This window comes from Anser anser (genome assembly GCF_964211835.1).
Source record: "Anser anser genome assembly, chromosome: Z".
In the NCBI taxonomy this organism is placed as follows: domain Eukaryota; kingdom Metazoa; phylum Chordata; class Aves; order Anseriformes; family Anatidae; genus Anser; species Anser anser.
The window spans coordinates 62570558-62583811 of NC_139723.1; the positions used below are offsets into that span (position 1 = coordinate 62570558).

At 38.5% G+C, this 13254-nt stretch overlaps 1 protein-coding gene across 16 annotated transcripts in view; it reads left to right on the plus strand.

The window, feature by feature from the left end:
• PDE8B (phosphodiesterase 8B) overlaps positions 1–13254 on the plus strand; it is a 100432-nt gene that overhangs the window by 71050 nt on the left and 16128 nt on the right. For all 16 annotated transcript variants that reach the window (XR_014576843.1, XM_083818029.1, XM_083818025.1 and 13 more), the window contains 6 exons: positions 304–382; positions 873–1013; positions 1408–1496; positions 2157–2217; positions 9959–10010; positions 13027–13104. Coding sequence is in view for 15 of the 16 variants with exons in the window: in XM_083818029.1 (XP_083674155.1) it covers positions 304–382; positions 873–1013; positions 1408–1496; positions 2157–2217; positions 9959–10010; positions 13027–13104 (500 nt within the window). In the remaining variant the exon portion in view is untranslated. The remainder of the gene's footprint in view (positions 1–303; positions 383–872; positions 1014–1407; positions 1497–2156; positions 2218–9958; positions 10011–13026; positions 13105–13254) is intronic.

The following is a 13254-nucleotide window of genomic DNA, read 5'->3' on the forward strand; positions in this document are numbered from 1 at the left end:
TATTTTTACAGCTAAGTGTTAGTTCCTGCTCTCTAGAGCATGTCTAGAAAAAGCAACATACTATTAAGTTGATGCAGTACTCATGAGCAATTTTACAATGTGATCTGCAGAAAAACATATGAACAACAGGAATGTCTGAAGATGAATTGCTTCAAAAAGTTATAATGGAGACGGGTACTTGGTTTAATCATAATGACATTCTGGTTTGTGATTCATCTACTGATAAGTACAGTGTAATAATGCATTTATGGTAAGCAAAATACTCTAACAATAAAACTAATGTGAATCATTTACTAATTTCAGGGCATGTAATGCAGTGTTTACAGCATTAGACCATTGTCAGGAAGCCATAGAAATAACCAGTGAAGATCATGTTGTTCAGGTATGGAGAAAAAAAGTTAATCATTTTGTAGAATTTGAAGACAGGAACCCCAAAGAGTTCTTTGCTCAGTAATTTCTAATTCTGTATTTTAATTTTGTTGCTATATTTCTGCAGTAATTCTGGATGCTGCATGTTGACACTTGCTGAACTTCTAAGACCTTTCTTTTTGTACCTTTATTTAGATGATCATTTCCAGTGAAGTAATGTTACTTATGGTAAAACAACAAAGAGATCCATAGCAGAACTAGATAACCTGTACAGTAAAGGGTTTTTGACTTCTCTTTCTGTGCTTTCTGATAACAGTTTGTATATCCCATTCTGTGTTCAACTCCTTATGTAAATTAAATGTTTCTCCATTTGCATAGTATTTTTATGTGACAAACACTGAACTGTAGGGCTGTGTGGTTATGGCTATGGATGTGCATCCTGAAATACTTAGACAGTCATGTGCAAGTAACTGTGTTTTAAGTGTGCTCTTCTTGTTTGACAGTATGTTAATTCAGCCTTTGAACGGATGATGGGGTATCACAAGGGAGAGCTCATTGGCAAGGAACTCACTGAAATACCAAAAAGCGTTAAAAACTGTGCAGATCTTTCAGACACTATCAATGCATTTATTAAAAAAGGAAAGGTAAGTAAGTAAAATTAAGCTTGTGCTTGTGCTTGTGATTTGGATTTCCAGGCTGCTTTGTTTTTAATACTCTAGGTTTAAAAACACAAGACACTGTTTTCGTGAGTTGCGTATATTTGACCAGAATTCTGTTCCTCTGATTCCTAAACTTCTTTCTAAATATTGGGTACTCTCTCACAAGAGAAATATATGAAAAAATTTTGCACTGTCCTTTGATAAGCAAATATCTGTTAAAGGTGGAACTATGTATTACAACATTTTACACTATTTTAAAAATACAACCATGAAATAGTATGTAATTATTTACTTCAGAAAGACTATGTAATAATAAGTGAATATTTGACTGCAAGCTGAGTATTCTTAGACGCTGTCTCGGTTATGTGTGTTTGCTTAGGAATGGCAAGGGGTTTATTACACAAACAGAAAATCAGGAGACAGTATCCAGCAGCATGTGAGGATAACGCCTGTGATCGGTCAAGGAGGGTAACTAACTTGTACAGAGCACAGTTGCTTTCTGTTTTTTGGGGGGTCATTCTTTCTGCTTTCCCTATCTGAGAGTTTGGCATGAACCTCTATGTATTTAGGAGCAGGGTGATGATAGAACTACTGATTTTAAGTGATGCGGAAAGAATAAGCAAAATTAAGAAGGCCATGTTTTTTACTCATGTTTGTCCATTTTGGTGTCTTCCTACTCTGGCTAAAAGGACTGTAAAATCATAACAATTAGTAGTGTTGCTCATCTAGACACCTAAAAACTGATGTTTAGGCTGATGTTACAATACATTTTTTTATGAAGTTATTCTACAGTATACAAACTGTTAACCAGTCAGCTGGAAGGATCATCAGCTAGATGATTCTCTTGTTTTATGACCATGCTTGTATGTGCTTGCACTTTTACAGTGTATCATGTGTATGTTGCCAAATTATACTCCCAGATGGGCAGGTGAATTCCTGCAGAAGCAAAAGAATCACATATCCTAGGACAAAAACATAGCTATAACACTGGAGTGCTTGTTGCTCAGTCAGCCATTTGGTGTTGGTTTTGGTATCTTGCTTCATAAAAGCATCAAGAATTCAGCTTTAAAAAATAGCAGTGTATCACTACAGTTTGATGTGGTAACAATTGCTTATTTCTGTTGCTAGGAAGATAAGACACTTTGTGTCCCTAAAAAGGCTGCGATGTACTAATGAAAACAACAAGCAGGTACTGTTTTCCTTCCATGTCTTAATTTTCATCACTTTTACTGACTTTTTGTTTAAGAAATGAATATAGATCACATCCTCTTTGAAAAACATTCTCATATTATCATTGCATGTTGGATCAAGCAAGAAACTTTTGCATTTGCTTAGCCTTTTTATGCTGGACTATTTTCCTTTTGTAGGACTGCTGAGTAGAGAATGCCTTTTATTCACTGGAACTTAGATACGACAGTTGAGTCTGTGCTATTGTGGAGCAGCACAGACTATAACGCAAAGGGAGTTCAGGGTATTTTTTTCTATAACTGCTCTTGCCATTCTGATCTGACATACTTAGAGCTGATAATGACCTATGCTCAGCTGTCGCAAGGTTTGCAAATGTGTGGTTCTTGAGTAAAGTATAAATTGAATAAAATGTTACCTGGAAGTAGGACCTGAGATATCACATACACCACAGAAAGTGTGCTGTGGAGGGGTGTAATCCAAGCCATAGTTCAAAACACTCTCAGTGATCCTCGGCTGCATTAGGCAAAGTGTCAACAGAGGTGAACCGCTCTATTCAGCTCTGATGAGGCCACACCTGGAGTTCTGTGTATAGTTCTGCCCACCCCCAGTACAAGAGGGACCTGGACACACGGGAGAGAGTCCAGCAGAGGGCCACCAAGATGATGAAGGGACTGGAGCACCTCTCCTATGAGATAAGGCTGAGAGAGCTGGAACTATTCAGCCTGGAGGCTCAGGGGAATCTCTTCAATGTCTACAAATACCTGAAGGGAAGTCGGTGGTGTACAGTGACGGGATAAGAGGTAATGGGCAAACTACTGTAGGTGTCCCTGCTTGAGCAGGGGGTTGAACCAGGTGATCTCCAGAGGTCTCTTCCAACCTCAGCCATTCAGTGATTCTGTCACCCCAGTGTCTGCAGTCCAGGCACATATCCACCCAAGCAGGTTCTGAAACAAATCTGGTGGCATGAGAAGCCGTTCGATGTGATCTACTCCTAGTTCACTCCATCTGAAAGCGCCTCTGAACCAAATGGTTATATTGCATGTTTTGCCTCAAAAATACTTTAGTACGTGGCTTGAAGAGTAAGGAATTCTGGGCTTCTCTGAGCTGAGGACTGAAATCTCTCTATGGTCTGTAGAAGTAAGAGGTAGAAAGAAAGCAGTATGAGGTAGGAACATAAAGAGTAGCTGGCAGCATTGTGGAGTGAAGATGTACTTGTGAAACATATTTCCTATCATTTCCATTTTCCTTAAAATCCCTTTTTTTTAGGGATGGAGTTATGTATCTTTTGTCTAGAATTTTAAATATTCTTTTATCTTTCATGGGGGTAAAGACACTTGTGCATAAAGGTATGTGGAAAGTCACTATAATTTCTAATTGTCCCTTTTTCAGTATAACAAGCCAATAATACATTATTGTAATACATTATTGGAAAACTACTCTTGGAAAAAGTTAATAGGTAGTATTCTGTTGGTTGAAACCATGCCCCTTGCACAGGTTTTTGTGCAAGGTAGTATCAAGTCAACTGAGAAATCTTCATAGCTTCTGGAAGAACTGAAGCTTTACCACTTAAAAACAAAGCTTGAAGTGTTTTAACCTTACCTTGTATTTTGATCAAAACATATATTTTAGTATTGGCAGCAAGGTATCATTTACAGTAGCAGGATTTTAAAAGCGCTCAGCCTGGAGTGCAAGAGATTTTTGTAAAAGAAGTAGTGTCAATGTTACATGTATTTCTTTTTTCTTAATTCATTAAGAAAACCACATAGTTCATGCTGTTTCATTTACAGCTGCTTTGACATTGATTTGGAATTGAAATAGCATTTGATGTTTTTTCTGTAACATACACACAGCTGAAAGATTGGTGCAGGACAGTGTAAATGTCATACTGTTTATAAAAGATCATCAGTGCAAAACAATTGCAGGTTTGCAGCCATCTAGGAAAAGCACCAATAGGAATATAGATAAAAGTGCTTTTGTCTTCTGTTTTTAATCTCTCAGTTCTTTGGATTGCTTAAGCCAGTAAATTTGAGACCAAAATTATAGTAACGTGTCAAAGGCCACATTCACACTCTTTATACTGTTGCACTGTTGGAAAGCACCATCAATAAATGCTTTTTAGTATTGAATCATGAGCAGTTATTAGGAAATAAAGCCTGAATCCAATGGGCATGGGCAGCCTTAGAGTTCTGGTGAGCCCAGATTATAAGAACTGCTAGGGGATCTGTACAGAAGTAGAGATCTGCTACAAAGATTAAAGACCACAACCTAACAGAATGTGTAGTCTATAGAGATTTAAGGTCCTCACTAAAAAAAATTAAAAAAAAAGAAAAAGGTGTGGCCAACAAAACTAAGTGATTTTTTGCATTTCTCTTCCATAGTGGAAGTCTCTCCTGTGTGTAGTAAGTACAGTATCAGGTGTTGCGGCATTGAACAGAAAACTCTGACAGTGTCTTGAGGCTTTGGTTTGGTTTCTTACTCATTTTATATGGGTGGTATTGGTGACATGTAAGAATATCTATACAATATTCATAAGACTCCTTACGGTTATTTTTGTAGCGTTACTGGTATGGTGGTATTATTGTGGTCAGCATTTGGACACTGCAGGTTACACCCTCTGGTGGCAAAGAGAAGTTCAGTCAAAGAGAAAACATTGTGTAGCTGCCAAGCTCAACCTGAACTTTGCAGAAAAGCTTCATTTTCTGTAGCAGTTAACAGAACAGACTAAATATCCATTAAAGCTTGATTAAAATTAAAATGAAAATTATCGTTGAATTAGTGACAAAATAGTGTTAATAAAATGGCTCCTGGGGTTTTACTTTAGCTATTGAATTTCACTCAGTTAGTTTTGTGGTAGCCTCTATATTTCAAATTCTCAGTAAACTGCAGTATTTTAAGACACAGTACACCATCTTGTTTGAAAAGTCAGGGAGAAGAGGGCAAATGTCTCACTGCGTAGACTTTCTGCATTTGTACAATTGAAATAAATGTTTTTAGGGATTGAAGAATTAAACAGTTAATAGCACTCTGTCTGCATCTAGAGAGTTGAGGTAAGGACTATTATTTGTCCACTTGCTGAGATGTAGCAATTTTCCCTGTTCCTAATGCATTGAGGATGTGCTGCCCTTGGGTTAAATGAGACTTTATCAAACAATAATATAGAACAGTCCCAGAGGTAGGCAAGCCCATCACAGACACTCCTGTTCTTTGGTTTTGGAGCTAGTAATCTCTTTCTTCTATTCATTTAGACCTTTCTGAAGTCATCCTCATGTTCTGCTGTAAGGCAGTCCCTTGCTTTCATCTGCCATTTTGTATCAGTACGTTCCTGAAAAATAAATTTACCTCTCCCTTGACAATACAGCAGCTGGGTGAGATGATCATGTGCCTTCAGGCACTGTAGATTGCTTAGGGTGTGACAGGATGCTGCTTGATTTTTCCACGTGTATAAACCAAATAGCTCAGGCTTGACTTGGCATCTCTTCAGGAGACAGGCCACCTACAAGCGATGAGACTTCAGCATTTCAGCCACAGATACTGGTAGTTGAAAGCCTATTGGAAATATCAGAATATCCTGAGCTACTGCATCTTGCTGAGCCATCTTGTCCTATCCAGATGGTGGTGTCAGTGCTCTTCATGAAGTTTTAACCTTTTGGCTCTCCGTGGTGTGATCCCGTGCACTGGTGGGGGTACAGACTCTTCATGTTAATGCACTGAAATAAGCTTCTCTGCAGGTAAAGCTGAGGACTAAATGCATGGAAGGATAGCAAGGGGGAAGAGGAGGCAGTAAGACTGCAAAATCTGTAACCCAGAAGGAGTTGAGGGTGATGTTTGTCATCCTGTAAGCAGCACTTGCTCTGCTCCAGGAACATTTGTTCATCCCCCACAGCCCACTCATGGTCATACTGTGCAATTTCCTAAGTAAAATACCATCAGGAGTTTGAGTGATTGAATTCCAGTGTCAGTTATTTCTTTTAGAAAGCTGGTGTAGGTTCACAAGTCAGCATGATGGTGTTATATATTGAATTGTGTATGTCTGTGGTCTTTATTGCCAAGAGATCTGAAGATTAAATGAGGCTTCAGTTCTAAAATAAATCAGTCGTTGCATTTAATCACACTTTAAAGAGAAAGTGTTTTGTAATAAGACTCATTTTGTTGTTGTTGTTGTTGATTTTATTTTTACCTCTAGCCATGTGGGCATCTTAAGCAGTGGAGCAAAAGACCACCACATTTCTTAACACTTAAATATTTCTTATTTTGCAAAACAAATCTGGAAAGACTTTTTTGAAACAAATACAATATTTGTAAGTTTTTTTTTTTTCCTCCATCATTTTTTTCCTCCAGTTCAATTTGTACCCAGCTTTTGTTGAGGATTTTTAAAACTCATTTTCTCAAAAGTACCTTCTGGGGAAAATTAAGCCCATGTGGCAGTCATATGCGTGGTAAATCCTGGAATCCATTTCTGAATACTTGAATCCTAGAACTTTCCCCCAAACTGAAAAAAAAAAAAAAAAAAAAAAAAAAGGTTTCTCTTCAGACCAAAGGTAATTCTTTATGTAAGAATAAAAGGAAAAAAAAAACAATGTAATAAGTTATAGGGTGGTAAAATCTGCTATGATTCAAATTTTGATCCAAATTTCTGTTTCACTTCATCAGTGTAATTATAAGTGGCTTGAACTCAATATTCAGACACTGTATACAGGCTTTCAAACATCCTTACATTACTATATATAGTTTCACAGTTAAAAATGTAGACATGTTCTTTGGCATTACTGACAGACTCTCTAAGGAATATCATAGTATTAGAGATTACAGTATAATCAGAAACCACTGTAAAGAAATTTTCATGGATTTCTGTGCCAGATTTATTCCATACAAAAAAGAACCATATTAGATTTATGCACAGAAAATAATACGTCTGAAACTGTAGTAATTTTTTGTACAGAGGAGATCTGTGAATGAGGATTGACTTTCATGTGACTATTTGTGCATGCTGAAGCCTGGCTAATGATTAATTCTGCCTTTATGAACTGAGACCTGGAAGGATAGAGTCCTTGTTTGCACATACATAAATTTATAATGGAGGTGTTGTTTCTCTTCTTAAGAGCATATCGGTTCAAGATAAACCATGTAACTACTCTCATAACTTACCCTACATATCTCTTTCAGGTCATGGCTACAGAAGGAGTAAGAAAGTATTCATGAACTTATTTATTTATTTATTTTATTGGAGTACTTAGAGGAATGTGCCAAGGTTTTCTTTCAACTGTGGAACAGAGGTGGATATCCAAGGACTAAATGCAGATACAGTTTGGGACCAGAATGAGCAGTTCAGATGAGTTGTATCAGTTCATAGAATCACAGAATGGTTTGGGTTGGAAAGGACCTTAAAGACCATTGAATTCGAACCCCCTACCATGGGCAGGGACACCTCCCGGGCAGGGACACCTCCCAGGCAGGGACTAGACTGCTCTAAGCCCCATCCAACCTGGCCTTGAACACTTCCTAGGATGGGGCATTCACAGCTTGTCTGGGCAACCTGTGCCAGTACCTCACCATACCCTGAGTGAAGAATTTCTTCCTTATATGTAACCTAAACCTACCCTCTTTTAGTTTAAAGTCATTCCCCCTTGTCCTATCTCTACACTCCCTGACAAAGAGTCCCTCACCAGCTTTTCTGTAGGCCCCCTTTAGGTACTGGAAGGCCGCAATGAGGTCTCTTCAGAGCCTTCTCTTCTCCAGGCTGAACAGCCAACTCCCTCAGCCTGTCCTTATATGAGAGGTGCTCCAGTCCCTTGATCATCCTCATGGCCCTGCTCTGGACTCATTCTAATATGTTCATGTCATTCCTGTGCTGTGGGCCCCAGAGCTGAACGCAGCACTCCAGGTGGGGTCTCACGAGAGCAGAGCAGAGGGGCAGAATCACCTCCCTCGCCCTGCTGGCCACGCTGCTTTTGGTGCAGCCCAGGATACAGTTGGCTTTCTGGGCTGTGAGCACACATGGCCAGCTCATGTCAAGCTTTTCATCAACCAACATCCCCAGGTCCTCATCAGGGCTGTTCCTCATCAGCCCCATCTGCTCAGGGCTGCTCTCCATCCATTCTCCACCTGCCTGTATTTCACCGTATTCACCATATATGACGAGCTTCCACAACCTTACTCTACTGGGACTAGGTGACTTCTCTGAGAATTCCTGCTTGATTTTAAGAGAGGTGTTTAAGCTTTTGAAATGAGTTTTCTGAGGGAAGAGTGGTCTCTTGTACTCCTTTGAACACCATTTATATGGAACATTAGTGCATAATTTCCCTGTCTTTTCTTTAATTCTTATTCAACACAGTAAACCACTCCTGAATTCTGTTTGCTTTCCCTTTCCATTCGCTTCTCTTTCTTTTTCACCCTCTTCATCTCCTGCCAACAGCAAAAAGGAAAACAAGATGGAAAGGGTTCAAGATTGATGGAAAAGAGAATTTGGATAATATCTTTTCTATCTTTCATAAATAATCCCTGTAGCAACTTTACAGCATACTGTGTCTCTTATGGACACAAAGACTGCACAAGTGCAATCTTGCTTTTCTTTACTCTTAACTCACTGTTTGCAACCACAGTTTTGCAATCTAGTGCTTTGCTATAGGCAGGCAGGCAATGGATTTGGTCAAAGGAATGATCCACCATAGGTTAGGTGACTGTACTGAATTCCAAAATGTGATGTGTAATGTAAAATCTGCGAGTGCAGTATTGCACTGTGCTTATTCACCTGAAGTAGATGGTAAATATACTTTCTCTAGTGAGTACAATAAAAAATAAAATAAAAGTTATGTGTTGTTTTTAGTCCTTTTTGGTGTCTTTATTAGCTCTAACTAAGTAAGTCCTGTACTTTTAGAGAGAAGATTTGGGGAACCAAAAGTTCTGTTCAGTTTTTCTATTGACAGCAAAATACTTTCTTGCAATCATAAAACAAAGGAATGGGGTAAACTGATCAGCAGGTAATAAACTATCATGTATTGGACAGACTGTGCTTTGGTTTCTGAGCAGGAAGGAAAAGCAAAGAAGCATTTAATCTCCTGTTGTATTACCAAGCAAGAGGTGTAACTTTAAGATGATGGAAAAGTCCTACTTAAATTTTAGGAAAGACTGAAATATCTATCAAAATGTTCAGATGTTTCAGAAGCACAAGCTGATAAGATTTTATATTTAACTTCTTCATTCATGGGAGTGGTTAAAAACTACTTAGAAACAAAGATCTGATGAATAAGACCTATCTGCTCCTTAGTGGCTGGAGTGTTGCTTTTGTAACTGCCCGGTGTATCACTAATTCATGAAAGAGTGCATGCAAACTGAGCTTAGACAGAACCAAGGAAATGGTGTTAAAATACTTGCAGAGCACAAAAATAAGTAACATCTTAGGATTATTTTTTTTTCTTTTTGCATTTATTCATGGAATCATATGCAATTTGTACTTAAAACTTTATCTAAAATGGAATGTCAGTTCTCTTACAGACAGGTATTAAACAGCAACTTGCTGTTAGTATTTAAAAGCACTATTGTATCTGTGATTTCCTGCATTGAATGTTTGTTTACTTTCATATTATTTCTCCATGTCTAGTTACACCCAAAGAAGAGTCTTTGAGATTTTTTTTAAATAACTGAACAGAAAATATTGGTTAAGGACAGTGTTTAATGTAGCCCTTTTTAAACTTTTTTGTGTTCTTTTCCCTTACAAACATGTTTTACTCTTGGTGCATCTTCAGCTCTGCAAGAGTCACCACGATAACAAGTGTACAGGAGACAATTCTCAGTCAGGTTAGACTACTATCATTTACCTTTATACACTTGAATGCTTGAAGTTGTGACCAGGTTCTTTGCTGGTATGATATGTTGTCTCTACCCTCTGTTGAGTCTGTGGTCAGAGAAGATGGACAGTGACTGGTGCCAGCTGCTCAAATGTTGCACAATGATTCGGGCTTGTAACAATCAACAATAATTTGATCTACCGTAGAGATCTCTTGCATTAAGATGCACTGCTCTTCATCGTATTAAAATACCATGTCTGAACTGAAAGCTGGTGTATCTTGTCACTCCTTACTGTCTGAAATAAATGTGGAACTGTGCTATCAGATCTGCCGGAGTGTTTCAAAGTTTAGGACCTGCCAGCAGGGAATTAGTTTTGGCCCAGCACGAGGCTAAGAAGTGTGTCTGTAGTGCCCAGGCTACAACTAGTCATGGACAGTCAGCATTGAGCATGACGGTGGTGTTGTGACGTGTATGCACAACCCTTGCTCTATGTCTCAGGCAGCTTTCCTTACTTGCAGACAGCACGTTTAAGATCTGGATCAAAAGCTACCTGCAGAAGTTACTAAAGATAACGTTGGGAAGGAACGTAAGGGAATAATTACATCTTCCAGTGCTCTGCAGTTTGTAGTAACAGTTTTGCCTGAAGAAGGAGACACCAAAGGCCAATTTAAAGTTCGTAATGGTCTTCTATTGATCTGACCTACATGCAGCAGTGCTGTCTTCTTCTGAGAGAGCACGTTCTTTCAGTCTGTTACCTTCTAGCACCCAAGACCCTTCCCACATTGAAATACTAGGCAACATTGCTGTCCATTGTCAGTCAGCTTCTGATTTTCACATACCAAGGGTGTGGGAAGTGGCTGCATGACATCCCCTGCTTTTAAAGTAGGGTAAGAGTAGGTAGAAGCATTGGAGAACTTTGTGGTGCAAAACAATAACCACCAGAGAGGGTGGGAGTGGGGCCAAGAGAAAATATTTGCAACATATTACCCTAATTGCCAGTGTTGCCGTTAGAACTGATCCATGGTGTGTTAAACTGCTCCTGTGTCCTAGTAATAAATGCAGTTTTTCCTTCTCACTGTTCCTTTTCTGGTAGTGGAGTCTGCAGAAAGGGGAAGGTGAGAATGCCCGTGAATTAAGTTGCAGAACACTTGTTACTAGGTAACACGTTGTTACTAGTGTAGTAACATGCTTTACAAATTGTGGTGAGGCATTTAGATTTGCTCATTATTGTGAGGGATTTCAGCACAACTGGGAAGCCACACCACACAGACTCACGTTGATGATTTCAAAACAGGCAACCTTAAAGTCACACCTATGTGATGTTGGTTATCCTTCCCTGGTGTCCATGGTTATGCTTCAAGAATAAATTCCTAGAACCAGTTTGTGAAGTGGGTAGAAAAATAGCCCATGTTTATTGTTCTGTTTGTGGTGTGGTTTGTAACAAATCTGGATGGGGAGACACTCCACTCACCCAGCATAGAGTAAAATTTTATTTAAGTATTACCAACAGAAACTAGTGTGATGTAGAGTAGCTTTTTTGTACCTGAGACTCTCTAGATGGCACTAGCAAAGTTTCAAACTGGCTAGGCTGGAAGTTTAGGAAGTAACAGAAGGAGAGTTACCTCGTCTGCTACTGCCTCTTGCAGCTATGTTTGTGTGTACGTTTTCTCTCACTCAAGTGCTTTGTGTTAAACTTCTGCAAAAATTAATGCAGAAAAGGGGTTTAAAAGAGGAGTCCTACTAAACAAATTAATAATATAATTTATCATGACTTAGTGATGCCCAACTGTTATGTATCAACAGGGGAAAAACCTTCAGTTTCTCCAGTATGACTATAACAAAATTAAAAAGATCCAAACTTTCTTGTAAATATGGGGTAAAGAATGCTTGAGACAGAAACTGCATTCCAGTCATTTTTTAGAATAATCTAGTTTTTAATTCTAGAAGACTGTATACTAACATTTTGTTTTATTACAGGCAGGTTGTCTTGAAAAAGGTTATGTGATTTGGCCCTTATATTAAGAATATCAATTTTATTATATTTCTGAGTCTTCACACAGTGGTTATCTCCCTTTGAAAGCTTTCAGTGATCTCTGATTTTTGAGAGCCATATTGTATACTCTGTGAGTAGACACTGTGGAGATTTTCACAAAGAGGTGCATAGATACAAGGTTGTTGTTTTGAAGCATAAGGGAGAGTGCAGACTGTAATGTTTTGGGGAAAAATGGAATTTTACTCAATCATTTTTGTTGTCATTGTTTAATTGAGGCACTGTCCAGGCATTTATATGAGTTGGTTTCATCTCGCTTTTGCATTTGTCTGGATATTATGATTTCACTTGTTTTTAGTAAATAGAAGTTTCAAGAATGACAGCTTGGTGTGTGGTTATTTTTCACAGCAACTGAATGGATTGGTTTTAATCATTCTCAATATGTTGGATTTTTTTTAAACAGTGTACAAACAATTATTGAAATTAAAAGAACAAAAAATTTAAAAGATTAAACCTTGTGCTGGCTTTGTAAGAGTGTTGACTGAGATGGGATTTCTCCTCTGAGCAGCTGAACTGACCTTGTTCAGTGTTCAGTGGAGAGCAGAGGGAACTTGCTGGAGGGGTTCAACGTTCCTGCCTTAGGCATCGCTCCTAAAGCAGAATGACCTGCTCTGAGGGTGTGCCCCTCTCTATCCCCATTAACGCAAAGTGATCTTTGTCAGCTCCCTTAGGCAAACACAAGCGGAAAGCCTGCTGCTTTTAGGCAGCTAAAGCTAGGTGAAGCGAGTTCCCTGTTCCGTAAGTTTTTCTTCCAAAATAGCTTCCCAAGTGACCTTAGGCAAGTTGCTGTAACTTGATGTACTCTGAATTTATATCTCAGTCCCTTGTTCTGACATGTAGAGATTACAATATTTCCCCCCACTTACATGGTATTGTGAATATTATTTTATTAATGTTCAGAATTTTGGATGGAGAAGACTCTGTAGAAACATTTATTACTGACACATTTTTAAAGCTTTTGTTTTGTATTTACAGAATCCCATTCCTTCAAATGCAAGAACAGAAGGAAAGACTCGGTTGATGTTAAGTCAATAACTTCTCAAAGTAGTGATGGTAAGAAAGCAGAAAACTGTCAAGAATAAGGTTAGAAATAAAGAACAGACTTACCACAGGCAATGGAAACACAGAATGAAAGAGGAAGCGGACAGGTTCACAGGTGATAGAACAGAGATTTCTTCAGTGTCTTACAACTTCTTTAAAATT